The 22,966-nt window shown below is 42.5% G+C and overlaps 1 protein-coding gene and 1 long non-coding RNA gene across 8 annotated transcripts in view; one reads left to right on the top strand and one right to left on the bottom strand.

Moving 5' to 3' along the window:
- The window catches only part of LOC127578656 (uncharacterized), a 70,302-nt gene extending 60,081 nt beyond the window's left edge, over positions 1-10,221 (top strand). Inside the window, exons 3-4 of the long non-coding RNA XR_007957551.1 lie at positions 8,905-9,079; positions 9,519-10,221. This is a non-coding gene — a long non-coding RNA (uncharacterized LOC127578656). The remainder of the gene's footprint in view (positions 1-8,904; positions 9,080-9,518) is intronic.
- hipk2 (homeodomain interacting protein kinase 2) overlaps positions 1-22,966 on the bottom strand; it is a 200,902-nt gene that overhangs the window by 17,843 nt on the left and 160,093 nt on the right. For 4 of the 7 annotated variants that reach the window (XM_052030921.1, XM_052030923.1, XM_052030920.1 and 1 more), the window contains 8 exons: positions 19,849-19,935; positions 16,355-16,539; positions 15,789-15,951; positions 10,348-10,567; positions 8,927-9,048; positions 7,656-7,798; positions 6,218-6,394; positions 2,735-3,016 (listed from right to left, as the gene is read on the bottom strand). In XM_052030921.1, the coding sequence (XP_051886881.1) occupies positions 2,735-3,016; positions 6,218-6,394; positions 7,656-7,798; positions 8,927-9,048; positions 10,348-10,567; positions 15,789-15,951; positions 16,355-16,539; positions 19,849-19,935 (1,379 nt within the window). The remainder of the gene's footprint in view (positions 1-2,734; positions 3,017-6,217; positions 6,395-7,655; positions 7,799-8,926; positions 9,049-10,347; positions 10,568-15,788; positions 15,952-16,354; positions 16,540-19,848; positions 19,936-22,966) is intronic. The other 3 variants (XM_052030928.1, XM_052030925.1, XM_052030922.1) reach the window with 3 other exon arrangements.

A 22,966-nucleotide genomic window follows, 5' to 3' on the forward strand; every position in this document is an offset into this window, starting at 1 on the left:
AATGCATCAGACACCCAAGCACTTCTCCCAGTTGCCTCATGCCCAGTTGAATTTTAGGAAGGAGTAATGCAACCTGGGAATAGTCACAGTCACATTCACATTCATCACCCCCCGCCCCTGAGTAAAACACATTTACCAAATCCAAATGGATCAGGTCCACCACGTTTTGGGTGGTGCGGCTAGTAGAGCCACTTCCTCACAGCACTAGAGACCTGGTTTCAGCCCTGACCTCAAGAGCTGTCTGCATGGAGTTTGCATATTCTTCCTGTGACCACATGTGTTTTCTCCCATATCCCAACAGTGTGCTGGTCGTTAGGGTTAATTGGCCACTGTAAATTGCCCCACTGTTTAGGTGAGCAGTAGAATCTGGGCAGGGAGTTAATGAGCATGTGAGGAGAATAAAAATTAATGGAATTAATATGGGGTTAATGTAGATGGGTGGTTGGTGATCGGCAGGGATTTGGGGCCTGTTTATGTGTTGTATCTCTCTATGACTTTATCTTCCTTGTTGTTCTGTCAAATACTTCTATAAGGCAGGTCAAGGCCAATTTATGCCTCATCTTCTCATCACACATTGTAGATTCTAAGAGACTGCAGATGCTGCAATCTGGAGCAACAATCTGCTGGAGGAACAGTGGGAGGGTTTCAGGTCAAAACCCTGCATGAGGACTGAGGATTGAGAGCGGAGGTAGCTTGTATAAGGGAGGTGGCACAATGCAATAGGCAATGGAGAAGCTGAGGGTGGACAGGTTAGTATGGGAACAGGAAGGGGAATTGAAATGGCACGCAACTGGGAGCTTGGGGTGACCACTGCGGACACAATCGTCACCGCCATCCAGCCCGTCCAGGTGAGGCAAAGATTCACATGCACCTCCTCCAACCTCGTCACCTTGTGAGCTCTGCATCCAGCATATCATCCTTCGTCATTTTCACCAGCCGCCTCTTCTCCTCCCAACCCCTTTCTGCCTTCTACAGCAACCACTCCTTCCGTGACTCTCTGGGCCTCTCGTCCCTCCCTACCCACCCCTGCCTGACCCCTGGCACTTTCCCTGCAACTTTAGGAGATGTAACGCTTTTGTTTTTCTACACCTCGTCCCTCACCACCATCCACGAACTTGAACGGCCCTTTCAGGTAAAGCAAGGATTCATGTGCACCTCCTCCAACTTCGTCTACTACATTTGGTGCTCCTGACGTGGCCTCCTCCACATCAGCAAGACCAAGCACAGACTAGGCGACTGTTTTTTTCAGAGCACCTACATTCTGTCTGCAATGGCCACACCAAGCTCCCAATTGTATGCCATTTCAACTCCCCTTCCCATGCCCACACTGACTTGTCCATCCTTGGCCTTCTGCACTGCCACTTCCGATCCTCCACTGGTGCTCCCACTTCTCCCAACACCCCTCTCCCCTCCCCATCAACTTTTACCCCTCCTCATTCCACCAATCACCTCGGGCACCTGTCTCACCACTTCCCCTTTCCTCTTTATACTGGCCGTCTCCCCTCTCGATCCTGAAACAGGGTTTTGACCTGAACCTTAAACAATTCCTCCCCCTACCCCCCCCCCCCCCCAACCACCCCACCCCGATGCTGCTCAACCTGCTGAGTTCCTCCAGCAGACTGTTTATTGCCATAGACTTTAGGAGTACATTGATACTTAAGTTAAGTCCAACTATGACTCCGTACCCTCTCTGGTTTTCTTTGTTTGAAGAATGTGGTCACTTTTACTGCATTCCAGTCTCCTTTGGCAACTTGACTTCCTACATTCACAGCCTGTGTCATTCCTTCCCTGGCTTCCCTCTGCATACTCAGATACAAGCCTTATTTCCAGGTAAGGAGCATAATTTCTCCCCGAATTAAATTCCGGCTGAACCTCTCAGTCTCAGCCCCTGAGAGGTGTCAAGGCAGACAGAGTGTATCATGCATGAATAGGGGAGATGGTACAATTTACAATACCCCAAACGCCCAATCAACAGGAAGAAATTGTTTTATCAGCAATTGCTTTAAGACCAAAGTAATTGGTCATCATTTAAAACTGCTCTAAAATCTCCAGTACATTGTTTTGGACCACATAGGCTAAGAGGAACTCCATGCCTACTAACCTCCTACTTGTGATCCATTGGTGTGTATTGGAGTAATGCTGTGGTTACTTCCCATCTCTCACAGAAGATCAGTGGGAAGCAGTTGCAACAATACAGGGCTCTTTGCCAATTCTCTCTCTATTTCCTTGGAAATGTTCCCAACTCTGGTCATTTTTTTGCCTCCTCTAACCCCCTTTCCCCCCCCCCCCCCCCACCATATCCCCTACCCATTTATACTAATGATGTCATCAAGCATATGCTTAAATCCTCAGAAAACAGCCTGCCTTTCTAGTTCCTCCTTCAATAAGTTGCTCAAAACTTAGCCTCTGAAACTGAAGAGCATGGTTGTTGAGTTCGAAATGTGGTCACCAGCCAAAGCTTTCACTGACTAACACTCAAGCTAAAGGACCTCACTTACATAACTATGATTAATGTATCCATTAAAGAATTTAAGAGAAACCTCTTCATCCAGTTTGGAATGAACTTACTCACTTCAATATGTGATAGCAACATGGATGCACAGCACATACATGAGGAATGAAAGTCAAGACCATATTGACACGGTAAGATGAAATAGTATTGGAGGAAGCTGCTGTGAGGCATAATCAGAATCCTGCTACTCTGCTATAAATTCTAATCAACCTATTTCATCACCTGTTGGGTACACGCTTGCGTTCTTCTTCATTGTCCGTATCGCTGCTGATAGTTATGACGCTGACCGCTGGGCTGGGTGTGTCAGGAATGACAATGGTCTGCCTCTGGTTCTCCTGGGTTGTGCTGGTGGCTTCTCCCCAGCCACATGTCAAGGTGTTACAGGCTGGACTGTCCTGCACTACAGCACAGCGAGGAGGAGTGTTCTCCTTGACGCGTTTCGAGCGCTGCGGTGAGTGCGAGCTGAAGCTACGGGAGGAGGAAACTTCGTATGCTGAAGTATTCCTGTGGGGGAAAGAATAAGAACATTAAGACATGCACAAAAACACAGTATCCTGCGCAGTGGATCATGTCAAATGTAATATAAGGCACAGAAAATCATTTGACCATGTTTAATACACGTTTGATTTCCTTTACTTTGAAATGTTGGCACCAACCGAAAGCTTCATTCAATAACTTTACATGAATAACATTGCTCACATTAACTAACAGGAAAGTGAACTAGAGAGTTCTCATCTGTCTCATTTTATCTCAACAGATTCAAAGACAAGGGAGCTGTTATTAATGATTCTGATTGTTTTCTTCCTTTAAAATTATAAGATTTAAATTTAATTTTCAATGGATATGATCTACAAACTAATTTTCAAACAGAATTTAGTGCAGGAAGATTTTAGAAGGAACTAAGATGTTAAAGTAGACCTACCAATTTTCACATGGAAAGGAAAATTAAATGTTCATGCAGGTAGCCTCCAGCAGCAGTATTGAGGCTTTACTGAGAAATGATGTGCTAGGTATAGCATGTTTGAGAGATTTGGGATTTCTCTCCTGCCTCATCTAGGTCTGTTGTAGATTAATTGCTATGATTTGTCAACAAACCCATTATCATTATATTCTGCTTTTACCAAGACGGTGGTAGGAAAACTAGTGGACCATTAGTTTTCTTTGTCAAACAATTCCTATGTTTCTAATGCACTGTGTAGACTGAACATCTTTTGCATAGTTTTGTTTGCTCCAGTTCAACATGTAGTGTATTCTTTGGAGATCAGAAGAAATGAGAGGTGACCTTATTCAAACATTAAGGAACCTAACAGGGCTTGACAAGGTAGATGTTTAAATGTTTTTATTAGTGGTTAAACACAGAACATCGAACAGTACAGCACAAGAACAGGCCCTTCAGCCCACATGTCTGTACCGACTATGATATCAATCTAACTAGTCCCATCTGCTTTCATATGGACCATATCCCTCTATTCCATGTCTGTTCATGTGTCTGTCTAAATGACTTTTAAACATTGCGATTGTATCTGTTTCTACTACCTCCCCTAGCAATATGTTCCAGGCACCTACCACTCTGTGTGAAAGAAAAAACTCTTGCTTCACATGTCTCTTTTAAACTATGCCTCTCTCACAAACCTATGCCTTTCTAGTATTTGACATTGCCACTATGGGGACAAAGATTCTGAATATCTATGCCTCTCATAATTTTATATACTCCTATCAGGTCACCCCTCAGCCTCTAACACTCCAGTGAAACAATCCAAGTTTGTCCAACCTTCTCCTTATAGCTAATGCACTCCAATCCAGGCAACCTCTGCTGCACCCTCTCCGAAGCCTCCAGATCCTTCCTGTAACGTGGCGGCCAGAACTGCACACAATACTCCAAATGCGTCCTAACCAAAGTTTTATACAGCTGCAACATGACTTGCCAACTTGTATACTCAATGACCCAACCGATGAAGGCAAGCATGCCTTCTTTGCCACCCTATCGATTTGTGTTGCCACTTTTAGGAAGCTATAGAGTTCCACGCAGGCTTCCTCTGTACATCAATGTTCCTAAGGTTCCTGCCATTTACTACATACTATTCTCCTGCATTTCATCTCCCACAATGTATCACCTCACGCTTGTCTAGATTAAACTCCATCTGTCATTTCTCCACACAAATTTCTAACTGATAAATATCCTGCTGTATCCTTTGACAACCTTCCTCACTATCCACAATTTTCATGTCTGCAAACTTACTAATCATACAGCCTATATTTTCATCCAAATCATTTAAATACAATACAAACCAGGGGCCATCACGTAAAACTGAGGTGGATAGAAATTTCTTCTCTCAGAGCGTTGGAGGCCAGCTCATTAGAAATATTTAAGGTGGAGATTGAGAACTTGTGGGATATGGGGAACTGGCACAAAGAGGAGTTGAGGCCAGCATAGACCAGCCATTATCAAATTGAATTGTGGGGCAATGAGTGAGGGGCCTGGTGGCCTGTTCTTGCACCTATTTTCTTGTTCTTGTACCTATTTTCTCGTTCTTGTACCTATTTTCTTGTTCTTGTGTCAGGGTAGCATTTAAGCTTCTAAATCAGAGGTTGTGGATTCAAGCCCCACTTCTGAGTAGGGTGTAATTAATCTACACAAGGCAAGATTACAACAGGATCTAGATGAACCAGGGAAGTGGGCCAAGGAATGGCAGCTGGAATTTAACTCAGCAAAATGCACATGTCCAAGTTAAACCAGGGTAGGACTTGCATAGTAAATGGTAGGGCCCTGGAGAGTGCTAGAACAGAGAGATCAAGGAGTACAAGTACGTAGTTCCCTAAAAATGGCAACACAGTTAGACGGAATAGCAAAGGCAGTGTTTTGGCACGCTTGCCTTCATCAGTCAGGGCACTGAGTACAGAAGTTGGGATATCTAGTTACCACTGTACAAGTCATTGGTAACACCACACTTGGAGCATTGTGTGCAATTCTGGTCACCCAGCTGTAGGAAGGATGTCATCTAGCTGGAAAGGGTGCAGAACAGATTTGGGAGGGTGTTACCAGGACTGGAGAGCTTGAGTTGTAAGGAGAGGCTGGATAGACTGCAACTTTTTTTCCCTTAAGGATGACCTTATAGAGTATATAAAATCATAAGGGGTTTAGATAAGGTGAACAGTCAGTTTTTTCCCCCAGGGTAGGGGAGTCTAAAACTAGAAGGAATAGGTTTACAGTGAGAGGGGAAAGATTTAAAAGGGACCCGAGGAGAAACTTTTTTTTACACAGAGGCTGGTGGGTATATGGAAAAATCTTCCTGGGAGAGGTGGGTATTATTAAAAGATATTTAGACAGGTATATGGACAGAATAAGTTCAGGGGGTTATGGGCCAAAAGCAGGCAAATGGGACTAGCTCGGACAGACACCTTGGTCGACATGGACAAGTTGGGCCAAAGGGTCTGTCTTCCATGCTGTATAGCGCTAGGACTATGACTCTAGAAGCAGTGAATGAAAGTGTTATCACCTACACAGCCTGGCTGCCACATTTTACAACGTTATAACAGTAATTGCACTTCATAAACACTTGCCTAACTGAAAAGCACTTAGGAAAATTCCAAAGTTATTAAAGGCATTGTGCATAAGGAAAAATTCTATCGAAAGCACTGACTTTCCAACAGAGGTCACAGGAGTCCAATTCAACCCTTATGTTTCTGATGGTACATTCTACACACCTGGCGGAGGACTGCTGCTTATTCTTCTTTGACGAGGAGCTTGAGGTGGGCTGCTGCCTCATTACATGAGCGACACCAATATTCAATGGCTGGGTAGATGGCAGGGTCACATGACTTGCCAGCAGAGCCGGCTGCTGCATGATGGTGTTGTAATGGCTAGTATGTGGGTGGGTGTTCCTACACCAGATAAAGACATTAAATGAGATAATCACACAATCAGAAGAAATAAACAATGTAGCTGTCACAATCATTAATCATATGTGGCTGCTCCTTACTAGAGCCTTTTTCAGATTAAAGATAATTCAAAGGGAAACGGAGGAAGAGAGCTTATGAACATGGTCAGCACTTGCAATAGCTTCCTTTATATGCATTGGTTCACTATCAGGCAGTGTTAGAGCAGCTTTGATGGATAGGCTGTTCATAACTATAACCAGAATTCCCTGATAGATTTATTACTGACTACCTTTTATTTATGATCCCGAGTTGCAGATTTATTTGACTCATGTAACAATCCTCATTGAACTTTGCAAGATCGTTGACTATATGCTGACAAACTTGGTGAGAGGAGATTAAAACTGAGCCAATTATTTGCTATTTATGTGACCAAATAGTGATAATCATCCTTGAGAAGGGAATGGGGAATAAGCAAGCAAAGCCTCTGTATTATATTAGCTCCACAGCGACACACCCGGATGTAAATCAATGGAACGTCGGAAATAAGATGAACATGCAGGATATCCTCAAGTATTCAACACTAAACTATGTTGGGGCATCAGTGAATGACTATTTGGCTAGTACCAGTGACGACACCTGGAGAGGTAAAATGTACTGTCCAGACTTTTGAAAGAAAGCTGACAAAATTCATCAGAATAGCAAAGATAGTGTAAAGGTACACAATACCTATGCACCCAAGTACAAAATCTAAAGATTGTGACTGGGAGCTGATGCAATGTATTCAGGTCCAACTTGGCCTGTAAGCCAACAAATGTAAGCAACTAGAAGCTTACCTGACCTCCGTGCTAGTAAGTGACAAGATTTAGGATAATGAAATGTCAGTGGTACTCTCAGGCAGGAAGTCCTTAAACTATCCTGTCTCTCAGTTCTCTGGAATAACTCAAATTAGCTATGTCACCTTAGTGAAAGTGCTGATTCTACGTTGTTTGAATGTTTCAGTGGTGCAGTTAGGAATCAGGTTTCCACATCCTGTATACCAGATATCTGACTGACAACACAGAGACTTGGCAATTTCCAGCAGGGTAATGATGCCAATTAGGCTATTATGTGGTGTCACAATATATCAAGTCTCCTTTCTATTGATACACTATCCGTTCTGGTGAGGAGCTGGCAAAGATTTAACCTCATTTTAGTTGACAAGCCTGCAATAAACCTGACTTGCTGAGTATCTCTGCATTTTTTGTTTTATTTTAATCAAGCTTACCTCCAATCTGCCAGTTGCTGGGTCCCAGCCATTGTCTCTGGAAGAACAGTAGCATGCTGCATTGAGGTATGAGTCGTCACTCCTGTTAACTGCTGCCATGCTGGAGGTAAAAGGATCTGCTGGGTCCCACTCGGCCAAGTCTGCTGCAAGGAAAAGAAGGAACATCCATCGACCAGCACCTTCTCAAACAATTTACAATGCAGTTGGAAGTCATGTGGCTCATATATGTGCTGCCAGTTTCATAGTTTTACAGAACTGTCCTCACTGTTCTGGTTCCTACCTGTAGCCATGTATCTTCCTCTGCTCCAAATAATTATCTGCTTCTTAAAAAGAGCCTTGCCCTTTGCTTCAGCTACTCCATGAGGCAAAGCATTCATGCTCCAATACCCTCACGATAGAAGTTTCTCGTGACCTCCCTCCTTGCCCAACGTCATAGTTTTAAACTGATGATCCCCAGCACTTGATTACTCAACTGGTGGAAATTTTTTTTGTACTGTATCACACTCTTTATAATTTATAACGATTTAAAGCACTTCCTACACTTCTATGGAAAACATTCCCATATCCCAAAATGTCAATCATAACCATACTTTACCATCTCTGAAATTGATCAATATACTTTTTATGGATTTATAGATAAATGGTTCCATGGCACTATTTAAAGAGCATGGGAAATCTCTCTAGTATCCTGGCCAGTCCTTATCTCCAAATCAACATCATTCAAAAATCCCTACTCACTATCTAATGACTTTCATAATGGTGTGAGACCTCACATTGTGCACGTTAGCTGCCATGTTTCCTATATAACTGGATTAGGTAAAGTTCAAAACTATTTCATTGGCTGTAAAGTGATTGGGAGCATCATGAGATTTTGAAAATTGTTATGGTAAAGTCTTCCTTTGTTCTCATACCAAGAGGCTACTAACTTATAGCCAGGAATGGGGGGACTTTCTAATTTCTTCTCCCTAGGCTAAATGTGCAGAAACCAATTGCAAGAGCCTTCCAACAATTTCCTCACGTGACATTATCTACCTCGGCACAGTCTAGGAGGTAGAAAGTCATCTTTGGTCAGTAGTGCTAAACGGGTGCTCCTATCGAGACCACCTACTGTACTCCACTCCTGATCTTTCAGTTCCTAGGAATCACAGACAAGATCTTCTGAACTGCATGACAACAGCTTACGTTCAAACTGCTTGAGTGAGTTGTTGAATTCTTCTGACATGTAATGCCTTTTTGATCACTCCAACAGTGGGGATCAGCATTCCAACTACCTGTGTTAGTAGGCCAGGCTGGATCTGAAGCGGCTGAGCTCCTGGAGCCTGCGTAACGATTGGAAGAGCATTCTCCATCCGGACTGAGTACCCAGCATGCTTGGTGGGGGAGGCCTGCAATCCTATTGGTATCAACCAGAATGCATTCAAAAGGTGAGGAAAAAAAACATGGAGAGTGAAATGTCTGAAATAAGCATTTAATCAAAATATGAGACTTTTACAAAGTTATTACCCCTCCCCTCAAAGCACAAGTTTCCAATGTCAAAAGACACTTCAGTTCTCAACGGAACTTTATCTGAGTTTTTCCATTGTTGACCCAACCCTGGGCCTCACCGGACACGCTTGTACGCTTTCTACCACAGCCAAGGGTTTGCTCACCCCCTTTCTTGGTGTTGACGCTAATTACACAGAACTTATAGAGTTCTATGCCAGTGTTTATATTCCACAAGTGTCATTAACTTCCATCAAGTGCAGGTTCTCTAAATTATTCCCATTCGGGCAATTCAACATTTTAACTATTCCATGGACAAATAAGTAAAACCTGAAATCTGTAATAGGTTTACTAATCTTTTATTTATGCCTTGATTCACAGAATCCACCAATGGAATTATCTTCCTTACGTCTACCTTGTCAAAACACATCACCATTTTATCAGCCTTCTTTCAGGTCATCCTTTGGTATGCTCCAGAGATGAAAGAGCCTCGTCTTTTCAGCTCCCCTTCTCCCATGGTGTCAACACAACAGGTCAAGCATCAGTCTTTGGACCTCTCTACTCTCCTCAGTACAGCTACTCACTAAAAGGGCTAAGCATTCTTACATGTGGGAAGGTGTCACAGAAGCAATGTTACAGGAAGCTGCTTTCAGAACAATAGGACATGGTGTCACATGCACTGAGTTTATAAAGTCATCTCCCTCCCCTAGACCAACATCTCCAGTACTGAGTTACACTCAGTCATCTATATTGGGCAGGCCACGTCCTTCATATGCCCAACACCAGACTTTCAAAGCAGACACTCTATTCTGTCACACGAAGGGATTACCAGGCAGACAGACAAAAAGATTCAAGGATGTGCCTAAAGCCTCCTAAAAGAAATGCAATATCATCACTGCCTCTTAGGAAGCTCTAGCCCATGACCACTCAAAGTGAAGAAGGCGTATTTGGGATGGGATTGAGAGCCTCAAAAGGCCATGCACTGGGAGCACACAGAAACTGTGTAAGCAGCAGAAGAAGCACACCACCTCACAAATTACCCAACCACCTGCCCTAAGCCTCCACATGCCTCACCTCACAATGTCCTCATTACGAACCTAAGAACCAACAAAATTAGAGTAATACTCAATCTCAAAGAACTGCCTCAGAAGAAGACAAAGTTGTCTAAGCAGTGGGGTAAAGAAACTAAGCCACACAGAACACATCTCACCTTGAAATCCAGGCGGGCACACAATTAAGGCCTGTTGGAAGGGATCAGGTCGTGCACACAGCTGTGAGGCTCCTGACTGCAGTGGCATGCTCCGCTGGGCTACGGCCGCCATGGAAGCTGCTGAAGGCTGGTAAAGTGCAGATTGGTAGTTAAGTAAGGAGACATCAGAGTTGGCAAGGGAAAGGGTGGCACTTGTGGATGTGGGAGCCAGACTGTTGGCCTAAAGGGATAATGGGGTATAATACAAACAATAGGACACGGTAAGAAGACTGTTCGGGAAAGGAGAAATTAAAAGACAAAGAAAGCACAAATTCTTGGTCAAAACAATTTGATTTCCTGAAGGTTGGGACAGTGTTATCCAGAATTTGTATTTACTTTTTTTTAAAAAAGGTGAATAAAATACATTACAGTTCATCAAATAAATGTTTATGTTACCTTAATTTTATCTGATTAGAAATCAAATTGTGAAGCCTAGTATTGGAAGAACAATGATGTTTAAAAAAAATGTTAAAAAATCTTCAGTATTCTTATCTGACAAATTTTACCTGACAGAATATTTATACACGTTCAAAGAATCGGCTACTTAAAATAAAAGAAAGCTTTAACTTTCCAGTTAATGTTGTATCTGTGGTTGAATAGTGTTTACTTCTAATGATGACTAAAGGTCAAATTTCTGCAGTCGTTCTAAATCCTACTGTGCAAACCTAAACTCATATTCGAGTAGTGGTGGATATGTTTATCCACCAGTCAAGAGGCACTGTGGTGCAGTTGTTGATGCTGTGCTGCCTCACAGTTCCAGAGACCCAGGTTCAATCCCGATCTTGGGTGCTGTCTGTTTCGAGTTGCATGTTCTTGCTGTAACTGTGTGGATACTCCCAGGGTACACCGCTTTCCTTCCATACACTAAAAGTGTGTAGTTTGATAGGTGATTTGGCTGCCGTAAATTGTACCAAGGTGGGTGGCAGGAGAATCAGGTGTTGGGAGGGAGTAAGTGACAGGAATGCAAGAGAAAAAATAGGATTAGTACAGATAGGTGCTTGATGGTCGGCACAGATGCAGTTGGCCAAAGGGCCTGTTTCTGTGCTGTTTTACTCTCAGGCACATCCATCATTATAACAGGTAAAACACTAGAATGAACAGGTTTGTCACTAAGAAAAGGTATTGGTGGATACTGCTTTGTCATAATATTGGACTACAGTACTAGTGGGAGCAGACCTTTCACCGCATTACCACTGGGATACACAACCAGTGTTGTAGATCATTCAGTGTAAAACACTGCACTGAAATACTGGTGTGTACAGGCACATCAATCATGTAACACTGAGATACAGGCAGCAGCTTACAGGTCAATCATTTCCAAAGCTGGAATGGACAGTACTGGTGGGTAGAGTTTTGTCACCTTATTTTCCTGTGTTGAATTGACCCTCCCTGCTGCAGTCTTTTTTTTACATCCATTTAGGCAGCAAGTACCTCATACCTATCAGATAAGGTAAAAAGCTGAAGCTCCTCCATCACAACGTCCAAGATTCCAACACTGACCAGACATGGAGTTACATTCTTCTGCCCCTGACCTAATCTAGAGGAGGTATGACTGCCTCCTGGATCAAACTATCCAGGTAACTTTCCCCTCCCCTCACTGATGCAGTTTAGAATCTAATTCAAGTTGCCTCAAGCTGCAGATTCTTGCTGGAGATGGGATTGCTGGAGACCTCATTGGTCTCCACAGACTCCCGCATGCTGTAGCTACAATACATCACCTGCCTTGCTATTCATATCAAATTTTGTTTAATATATTCCATTAGTTGTTTCTAATCATTTGATTTTGATTTTTTTGATTGGCTTATCATCTAAAAGTTCATCAGTAACTATATCTTATAACTAACCTGAGATATGCTGTGCTTTACAAAAATGAATCAACTTACAATGGCCACTTACAGCCTGAAGCTTTCACAAACCACAAGAATTGGAAACCCAAACAATCACCTTAGTCCCCCTGCACCAAATTTCCACCTATACCAAATTTCCCATTTTAGCACTCCATAAAGTTGCAATGTGGCCAAGTTCACTCTGTATGACGTTTTAAATAGGGAGGATGAAGTATAAAATAGTATGGAATGCAGGTCCCCACCCCCAGCCAAACTCAAGTCAAGCATTGCCTGATAAGATACCCTTTATGGGCATATGAGAAGCGATGATAAATTTAAAATATGTGAAATTACCAGACTTGCCCAATGATAACTCTTATTATGAAATGAAACCAGAAAATGCTGCAGATCCTCAGTAGGTCAGGCTGCATCTGCGGAGAAAGTTCACATTTCAGGTCACTAACGTTTCATTACACCAGGCATGTGACAAAAGGTCATCAACCTGTACTGATCCTGCGTGAACAGCATTTACACCGACAGAATTCCTGTTTTCATTTCATATTTCTACCACCTACAATAGTCTTCTCCTGGAAACCAATTTTTATTTCTAGACTTATCCTTAATGCTGTTTCTATTTCAGGGAAAGGGCAGTTCCCAGAGGAGACAGTCATACTTTCCAAGGACAACTGATTGTTCAAATTGAGAATAATATCATGATGATTAATATGGCAAAGTACTTTGCCAACACAAATGCAGCAGTGCCTCTTTAAGACTGAAACCTTAGTGTGAGTTGTTCGAACATATGGAGTTCCTGTTTACTGAACATTTTAAGTGTTTATTCATCAAAGTGAGAGCTAAGTGACTGCTTTCCAACTGGCCTGTAAATGACCTTGGCAATTTACTATCACACATGTTTAATTTTCAGTTCAAACACTGTAATTCTTTTAAAAAAGACCTCATTTAGGTTGTTGGGAGAGTTAAAGGGATCTACCATTTCCAGTGAATAACATGAATTTGGAGATCAGTTATTGCCATTTTTTTTTTAGCTTTTTCTCATTGAACCATTGTTGCCTAGAAATTCAACTGTTTAACAGTTTTTTATGCAGTTGAAAATAAATCTCAGTCTGCACTGAAATGCAATAACAACCACTTTCACTATTGTACTCATCTGATTTGGATGATTTTGCATCCATCTAATTGGTTTTGGCCTATTTGACCTGACCACCCCGGACATTCTCTCTTTTCTCCTCTCCCATCGGGCAGAAGATACAAAAGCCCGAAAGCACGTACCACCAGACTCGAGGACAGCTTCTATCCTGCTGTTATAAGCCTATTGAATAGAGTGCCCTTGTAATGATAAGACGGATTCTTAACCTCACAATCTACCTCATCATGGCCTACTTATTGTCTGCCTGCACTGCACTTTCTCTGTAACTGTAACACTTTATTCTGCATTCTGTTAATGCTTTTCCCTTGTACTACCTCAATGTACTGATGTGATAAAATGATCTGTATGGATGGCATGCAAAACAAGTTTTTCACTGTACCTCGGTATATGTGACAATAATAAACCAATTTACCAGTGGTCATGAATTAGTTTGGAGTAATTGGTGTAAACATATCTAGTTGTGGAGTGTGCTAATACAGTTTAGATCCTTCCCAGATGGGGCCCATGTTGACCGAGTCACTAATACCTGACTATATCCAGCGCAGAGCTGGTTGGGAACACTCAGCCCAACATCAGAGGTGAATTGAGTCAAATGACTAAAAACAAGTGTACAAAACTAATCAAAAATACTGATGGAATATAAGACTTTGTGCCTGAAATAAAACAGTGAACAAGTGATTCATCTGTACAGGGCCTTGGCCAAACTGCATATAGAATCTCAAAAGAATGCACATTGGATTTGAAAGGGGCTCAGCACAGGAAGATAGTAATGTTTAAGCAATTTACTTTTGAGAAGCTTAGCATTATAAAGTTAACGTATATTCTCCTGAGTCCAGAGAATTCAGCAGTAATTTGATCGAAGTCTTTAAAACAAAAGTCAAGTGATTCTATAGGATGGAAGCTTAGTGCATTCTTGTACTCTACAAAGTCCACTGCAGGATGTACAGATTTACACAGATGGGGCTCAAGCAACACATCTGTGGTTTGTTCAAGGGCTTTTCACAGGTAATCTCTCTGAAAAGTTCTATAAGCAATGTTGCAGCCCAGGGACCAGTTAAAATACAATCATTGTTCATAATAAATATTTCCTATACTACATTGGCCTAGAAATGTTTGTGCTCTTAAAAAAGTGCACTAAAACACAGTGCTCAGAGGATTCCTGACAGTATTGTGCAGGGAATCTATTTTCTTATAAGCACTGTAAATTCCTGATTCTCTGCATGACCACGTGAAGAAACGATGCACTCTGGAAATGCTGAGGCCTAGTCCTGCACTCGCTGTTTACAGAGCTTCTGCCACGAGAATGGACAATGCAATGTTGTACACCAATTGGTGTCACTGCTGCCACCTAGTGGCTTCGAGCATTATACAGGTACGTATGGAAGACCAAATTTTAACTTACCACCGCACCCCATGCAGGCTTGGAAGTGCTAACCGATTTCGATGACTGGCTTTCCTTGTCAAAGCTATTGCCGCTTTATATTTCTGACCTCATATCATCAAATCACAATATAATGATAACAAAGCCGTTTCCTAATCATAGTAACAGTACCCATTAGCTTACAGCAGATACAAACATTTTGAAAATGGTATTTATGATGTACTTCGGTCCAAAATTGCAAGTTCTACTCAAGAATGCTATATTTAACATGTCATATCTGCTTTGCTCATATCATATCCCAAAAAGTTATTTTTGGACCTACTCTACAATGACACTGTGTGCTCAGGATTACTCGAGATCTTCAAGCTAATGATTTGCGTTAGATAAAGTTTCAAGTTATAGGGAACAAACTGCAGATCAGCCATAATCTAACTAATTTATAGAACAGTTTGGATTGACTGATTAGCATAGCTCGCTGCTCTGAATTTGAGTGCTGAGATTGACAGTGATTATCATAAGATACCAACACAAACGACAAAAAGAATAGAGTTTTTGTCTCATCCAGAGTCTTTAGGTTGCATTGTGAACTCTGTCCATCCATTATAAAACACATATTAGCAAGGGAATAGATCCAGTGTCAAGGACTCCCTGCAAAGAAGCATCTGGGTTATTTGGTTCCTCAGACTCTCACAGGAACTGACATACTGTTGGCAGCCCAGTATGGTGGGACATTGTGGCTTTCACAAGAGCCCCATCAATGGGAGCCAAGTTTAGCCATAGGGGAGTCTGACTCTCTTACTTTCCACCCCAAAGATTGTAATTTTAATGAAAAGTCACCCACTGTAATCAGGTGACCTCCCTTTGACATTAGAAACAAGTTTTCAGCTATTCTGTGTCCATCTACCCATGAAGACCTGGTTTAGATATACACCTAGTTCTGAACTGCACTGAACAGGTTTGTGTGTCTTGTTCTGCACGTGTCTGGCTGTACCCCCTATCAGATTTAGATCACTCATTATACACATACCTGGTTTTGAACTGTACTGAGTTGGTTGCTGAAGGTCATCGTAAGGTTGCTTGAAGTGCTTGGAGCCACGTGTGTGATGAATGGTGTCTTACTCTGGTTCACTGTGTCATACATATTGACCCTTCGCTTGCAAATCTCCATGTTCTGAAAGCAGGACTTGACGCTGAAAGGAGGATTAGGGGTTAAATTCTTTACTTAGAAGAGGGAAGCTATGATGATTACATCTGTCAAAGCCATGAATTTTCCTATAATTAGAGCTGGCTCAAAGATACTTGAAACAACATTGCCCATCTGTCTTCAACAAGTGGTAGATGACCTCAATAGAACATATACTTCTTAATTCAGTCTTGGCTCCTTCTCAGTTAACTTCCTTACCATCCTCGAGTCTATTTGTTATGGATTGTTTCCTGAAAGATTATGGCCTAAAGATTCTAATGGACCCAAAAGCTACATTGCTTGACGGTGGACATCAATAACAGATTTATTGTTGGACCCAACTCCTTCCCTTACACGGAGACATCTGCAATGCAAAGGAATAGCATCTGCTCTGGCAGGTGGGAACGTACTGTGTGCTATGAGGAAAATCCAGTAGGTGGGTCATCATTACAAAGGGATGGCTCAGCGTCTCAATCGGTGTAATTCTCTTGTCTGCATCAATCGTCAACATCTTCTTCAGCAGATCGATAAACTCCCGTCTGTCTGCCTTCTCCGCCAGCATCTCACTTCCTTCCAGATCCGTGGTCATATTCACCTGCAAGAAAGGCTAGAATGAGGTGGGGACAACTCAAATCTGCAGTGAAGACGAACACAGCACGTTCATGTTCCCCAGTAGGGTTGCATACATGGGACACTGCATAGGACAGTAATAAGCATGTTGTTTGGCAATAACTATGCAAAGTCTGTAGTAGACAATACAGGAGAAAAAGGGAGGATGGCTTTCTCCATAAACCTTGGTTGTCCCAGTGCTTTCCATAGTGCACAAACTCATGCTGAAGCAGTTTCATGGAGGGTGTAAATGGAACACCAACTGCCCATTCTTCATAGAAACAGACAATCTTAGCAACAGGTAGGTGATTTGAAATTCTTCAAGGTCAAAAAGTACACTAAGGTTGGAAACAGGGTGGTTCAGCTTAAGACGAACACAATGGAATGTTTGTAGCTAGGAAGTGGATGTTACAAGATATGTATTTAACCAATCATCCAATGCATTGTCTATACACAGCTTTATCTTTCAAGATATCTAATTATATCTGTATAATAACAACCTTACATCCCTATCTAACCACAAATCTTATAGACCAGAATTTGTTGTCAATATGGCAGTGATGCTAATTGTGGCCACTAATACATACGCTCTAATGGTGCAGCATCCTCAGGTCCGAGTCACAGCAGTGCAAGTTGCACTGCACAGTCCTTGGCCATCTACCTGCCTGCCTGCCTCATCCCTGACATGTACTGAACAGCTTGAAGTAGTGTTGGCAAACTGTGCCTTTCAAATCTAAGGTGTCGTGGCGGCTCACCGTCCGCGCAGGCGAACCGGCTCAGCGGTCGGGGCGCGCGTCGTCGGAGCGGCGGGGCCCAAGATGGCACTGGGCCTTCGTCTTCCCCGAGCGACGGGGGAGAACCCGCGCGCGCGAAAAGATTTCGATGACGTAGCACGTACGTCATTTCCGTTTCCGGAAGGCGGGAACCGCGCGGCTTAAAAGGCCCGCACAAGGCGGGTAAATAAATCAGTCTTGTTCCACAGCTTGCAGACTCGTGTCTTTACTCTCGCATCGCAGTAGCAGCCGCTACAGTATCTTTTTAACAATAGGTGTGAATACTGATTTCACAAGAGTGGTGTCTCATTCCTTCTAGCAACAATGTTTCTGGATACAATAAAAGTATAAAACGTAACATTTTAATTTTGTTTAATTTTTTTCTTCCTATTTTTCTTTGTGTGTTCTTCTTTTAATTTTCTGAATTCTGAACACTGAATTCACCAACTCTGACCTTCCTTTCCTTTACAGTCCTTGTACCAGTGACTTCACCATCCAATTTAATTAGCCAAGGAGAGACACAGGTGGCTTGCCTGTTCATTTAGGTTCAAGATGCTATCAACTAACACTTGCTGTGGTGCTATCAACTCGCACTTTCAGCAACTTATCATGCAAAAAAAAACTTAATAACCCAAAACTGAAAGGACAGATTTCACTCTCAGATGTACTGCCACAGCAAATTATGAACTGCTTCAGAAGTGCCCACACACACACACACACACACACACACACACAGTTTGGCCAACAGCTGATATTTATGATTTGGGCCAAATTTACAAGGAATGATATTTTACAGGTACAGGGAGTGGTTCTGAAGACATCATAGCCATCAGTGAAGTGAGGGGAAAGGTCTTTTAAGCACACAGATTCAATTGTGGCAGGAAGCTGGATAAATTTACAAGAAAAAATAATTTTCAGGGCTGGGGAGAGTGTGAGGAATGGGACTAGCTGGATTGCTCTTACATAGTCCTGGTATGGACTCAACAATTGAATGGCCCCCCCTTCTGTGCTGTAACCATTCTGAGATTTTCTGAAATGTAGAAGTACTAAAAGTCTATCACCATTGAAGCTCATCCAAACATTTTAACGACTGTGGCTAGGATAAGTTGGGCCTGGAGTATCTTCACCAATTTCTGCTCCCTCCTTGCATGGAACCTCACACATCTCTGCCCTTCACTCTGAAGAGACTGAGATTGGGAACACAGCCAGCGACTGGAGGTTTTGAACGCCACAGGCTGGTATTTGTGCTGAAGGTACTAAGTCAACTACGTAAGAAGTTTTCTTTAATACAAATTATTAAAAGATCTTTGCAGCTGGTACACATGCAATTCAACACAGTACCCTGTAATAGGGATTTGAGTCATAAAATTCCACGTTATAGAACCAGGTCATCATAGTCGTATACTATGGTGCAGAAAAATAAAGGAATGTTCAAAATATTTAGATGACATCAGTCATTTTGACCTATTTGTATTTTTAGTCCAGCTAGAGAAGAAGGAATAGAGTTTGTAATTCTGCTTGTGGCTCCCTGCCTTGGTGAGCTCAGACACCGGGTCGCACACATCACAGTTTGTGGGTTCAGCTTGTGCTGAGGTTGGGCGGGAATTGACTTTCATCCCTCCAGGTTTAAGAGGGGAAGTAACAGCAATTAGGGTTGTTCCAGAAATTTAGGAGCAAATGTGTGAGAGAGATTCTATGTGCACCTCTCTAACAGTGTGTATAAGGACCTTGTGTGTGTGTGTGTGTGTGTGTGTGTGTGTGTGTGTGTGTGTGTGTGTGTGTGTGTGTGTGTGTGTGTGTGTGTGTGTGTGTATATACGTGATTCAATATGTGGCTATGTACAGCTATGTTTCTGAATGTTCATGTTTCTATGTAGCCGCAGTGTTCGTGCTTTTGTACACGTGTGTTAAGAACAAAAGAAATAAAAGCAGGAGGAGGGGATTCATACACTCGTGCCTGCTCCACTATTCAATCAGATCATGGCTCATCTTTCACATTAGCACCACATTCCCACACTAATTCCACATCCTTTGATAGTTTTAGATATTTAGAATCAATCTCTGCCCTTGCTAAGTCTTCACAGCCCTCTTGAGTAGAGAGTTCCAAAGCTTCACTACGCTCTGACTGAAGAACGCAACCATAGTTATTATATCTAGCCTTGTGTGTCTGTTGCTTTATATTCCTGCGCACATCTCTTTACATAGCCGTGTGCATCCATTCCTGTATGTAGCCGTGTGTGCCAGCTTCTGTATATGTGTGCTTTTGTCTGTCTCTGCAGATTTGTGCATGAGTGGATGCGTGAATGTAGATGTGTCAGGGCAGGCAGATGAGTGTGTGTCAGTGTGCCTGCTGAATTTGGTTCAGGGCAGTTTGATGAAATACCCTGCCAGCACTAACCACCAGGGCTCAGATAGGGAAAAGGCCCCTTGGGTGTGTACTAAAGACCACTGGTGCCCACAGAATTGCAGTCCACCAAAAAGAGCAAAGAAGAGAAGAAAAGTGGCCAAGAAATTCAATCGTACCTGTGCCATATCATCCAAACAATTAAAAATGTACTTCCTTGCCTCCTTCGACTTGATTCCCATCTCTGTCTCATGATCTTCTGGTGTCTGTAATTTTTTAAACAAGAACATAATTTTAACACAATATTTAGCACAGTGCAGAGACCACTGAGGCAGTTTGACTTCTGTGAGTACTGCTCAGCATCTTATAGTATATCTGGTGCATGGTACTCAATTAGAAATACAGCCAATGACTAACCAGCACAAATACCCAGCTCCTTCCCACAATGGTAAAACTAGTCCCACTTTGTTAATGATGTTTAATAGATGGAGCCTTCCTACAATCCAAGAGCTTCTAAGATGCAAAGAAAGCAGGAGTCACACAAAGTCTCGTCTCTGAGCATCATCTGTAAGTTATTCCCCTTTTCCCATTAGGTGTTGCCCTGTTTAACTCTTGCCTGAAGGTTTGGGCAAATTCCCTTTAAGAGCAACCAAGGATTCTTACAGATTTTCCAACACATGTTGCCGTACTGGAAAGTTCCTTTGGACTCAAGGCACCAAAGCAATGCATGTTGATTTAAGTGTTGGGATGTGCCAAATGGCAGATATTATTGGGACAGCTGATTTTTATTTCATTCTTCCCTATAATTCTAACGCAGAATAATGCAGCCTCTGGCTTGGATCAGCAGTCTGACCCTGCACGGCATCGCAATAAGTAGAACACAGAAACTGATTTCATTGCAAAGATGGCAATAGATCAGACACATCTTCAATCCCTCCTTGTTGCATCTGACTGAAATTCAGCAAATGAATGAATTTCTCTCTTACAGAAAAAAAAACAGGAAGAGGCTAGCAGGTTTACACCGATTCCCAACAGAATGGTTCTATTCCCCCTCATTTCCCTATTGTCCTGCAACTTGCTCTCTCTCGCATATCCATCAACTCCCCTAAATTTTACAACTGAGGTACAAATAAATTACTGTAGCAAATTAAACAAATATGTATATTAAGAGAAAAGAGTGGCTCGGGAGACAATAGGTCCCCTTACAGATCAGCACGACCGTCTGTGTGTGGAGCCACAGGAGATGGGTGAGATTTTTTAATGAGAATTTCTCATCAGTATTTACCGTGGAGAAGGTCATGGATGCTAAGGGATTGAGGCAAATGAGTTGTGATGTCTTGGACCACATATATATTACCAAGGAGGTGCTACTGGCAGCCTTAAAGCACATTAAAGTGGATAAATCCCCAGGGCCTGACCAAATGCATCCTCGAACCTTGTGGGAAGCCAGGGAAGAAATTGCAGAGGCCCTTGGAGAGATATTTGCTTCATTTTTAGCCATGAGTGAAGTTCCGGAAGACTGGATGATGGCTAATATTTGTACCATTATTTAAGAAGGACAGCACAGACAAGCCAGTGAACTACAGGCCGGTGAGTCTGACATCAGTGATGGGTAAGTTATTGGAGGGCATCCTGAGGGGCAGCATGTGAATGGACAAGGTCAGATTAGAGATAGTCAGCGCAGCTTTGTGTGTGGGAAATCATGTCCGACAAATCTGTTAAGAGTTTTTCAAAGAGGTGACCAAGAGGATTGATGAGGGGGATGCGGTGGACATTGTCTATAAGGACTTTAGCAAATCCTTTGACAAGGTCCCGCATGGAAGGCTGATCTGGAAGATTAGATCGCAAGGGGTTCAGGAAGAGCTAGCTAACTGGATTCACAATTGGCTCAGTGGTGGGAAGCAGAGGGTGACGGTTGTTTCTCGGACTGGAGGCTTGTGCCTAGATAAACAGTTTCGATGAGAATCAACAAGGCATGGTCAGTAAATCTGCAGCTGATATTAAAATAGGTGGTATCGTAAACAGTGAAGAAAGTTATCAAAAACTACAGGGAGATCTTGATCAGCCAGGTAAGTGGGCCGAGGTTTGGCAAATGACATTCAATCCAGATAAGTGTGAGGTGTTCAGTTTTGGGAAAGTCAAACCAGGGTAGGACTCATATAGTGAATGGTAACACTTTACGGAGTATTGTGGGAGAGAGGGACCTAGGAGTACAGGTATATAAAATAAGGCGAATGCACCGAGGGCAAGGGAACCAAAAACTAGGGACATAGGTTTAAGGTGAGAGGGAAAAAGGGACCTGAGGGGCAACTACTTCACGCAGAGGGTGGTACGTATGTGGAACAAGCTGCCAGAGAACGTAGTTGAAACAGGTACAATAACAACATTTAAAAGACATTCGAATAAGTATATAGATAGGAAAGGTTTACAGGGATACGGGCCAAATGAGGGCAAATTGTGGGCACTTTGGTTGGCGTGGACGTTGAGCCGAAGGGCCTGTTTCCATGCTGCATTACTCTATGACTCTAAACATCATATCTGTGGGATGTACGAGGAAACTGGAGTACCTGACAGAAACCCACTTGGTTATGGGAAAAAATGTAAACTCTGAACAGACAGCACTTGAGTGCAGGATCGAACCCAGGTCACTGGAGCTGTGAGGTAGCAGCACAAACAGCTGCTCTCTTAAATGTAGCAAGATTTAATCAATTATTCTTTGATTTTCCAAATCAAAAAGATATGCAGTCAAACCAGGATGAAAGCTGAATAAAATTCATAAACCCAGCATCCAAAGGTGGCTTATAGCCAGAGAAGTAATTTTGTAGTTTGGAGGCTGTTGGTATGAAAGAAACCACTACAGCCAATTTACTACAGCACACTTCCGAACAGCAGTGAAATAATGATCAGATAATTCATTTCTTTTATGTGGCTTAGAAATAAACATAGGACACAAGGAGAACTCCCCTGGTCCTCTTTGAAGCAGTTTTTCATAATCTTCCTGAGCGGGAAGGCAAACTTCAGTTTAATACCTCTCCTCAAAACATGTCTCTCACCACTGAAATGGGGTGTCAGCCTTGAATTCTGTGTTGAATATGAACCACTAGCTCAGGCAAGAATGACTCCTAAGGCCACAGGGATTGCAACTACCAGCAGCTCTACAAGATGCTTTCTGGAGCAAGCTGGAATTTCAGACACTGGCAAGTGAGTTGCCTGGAACCACAATGTCACAGTGTAAATTTAAATCAACATACAAGTAATATTTGCTGTTATGCCTCCCTGCAGTTAACCACACTAGAT

The sequence above is a fragment of the Pristis pectinata genome, chromosome 15 (assembly GCF_009764475.1).
Source record: "Pristis pectinata isolate sPriPec2 chromosome 15, sPriPec2.1.pri, whole genome shotgun sequence".
In the NCBI taxonomy this organism is placed as follows: Eukaryota; Metazoa; Chordata; class Chondrichthyes; order Rhinopristiformes; family Pristidae; genus Pristis; species Pristis pectinata.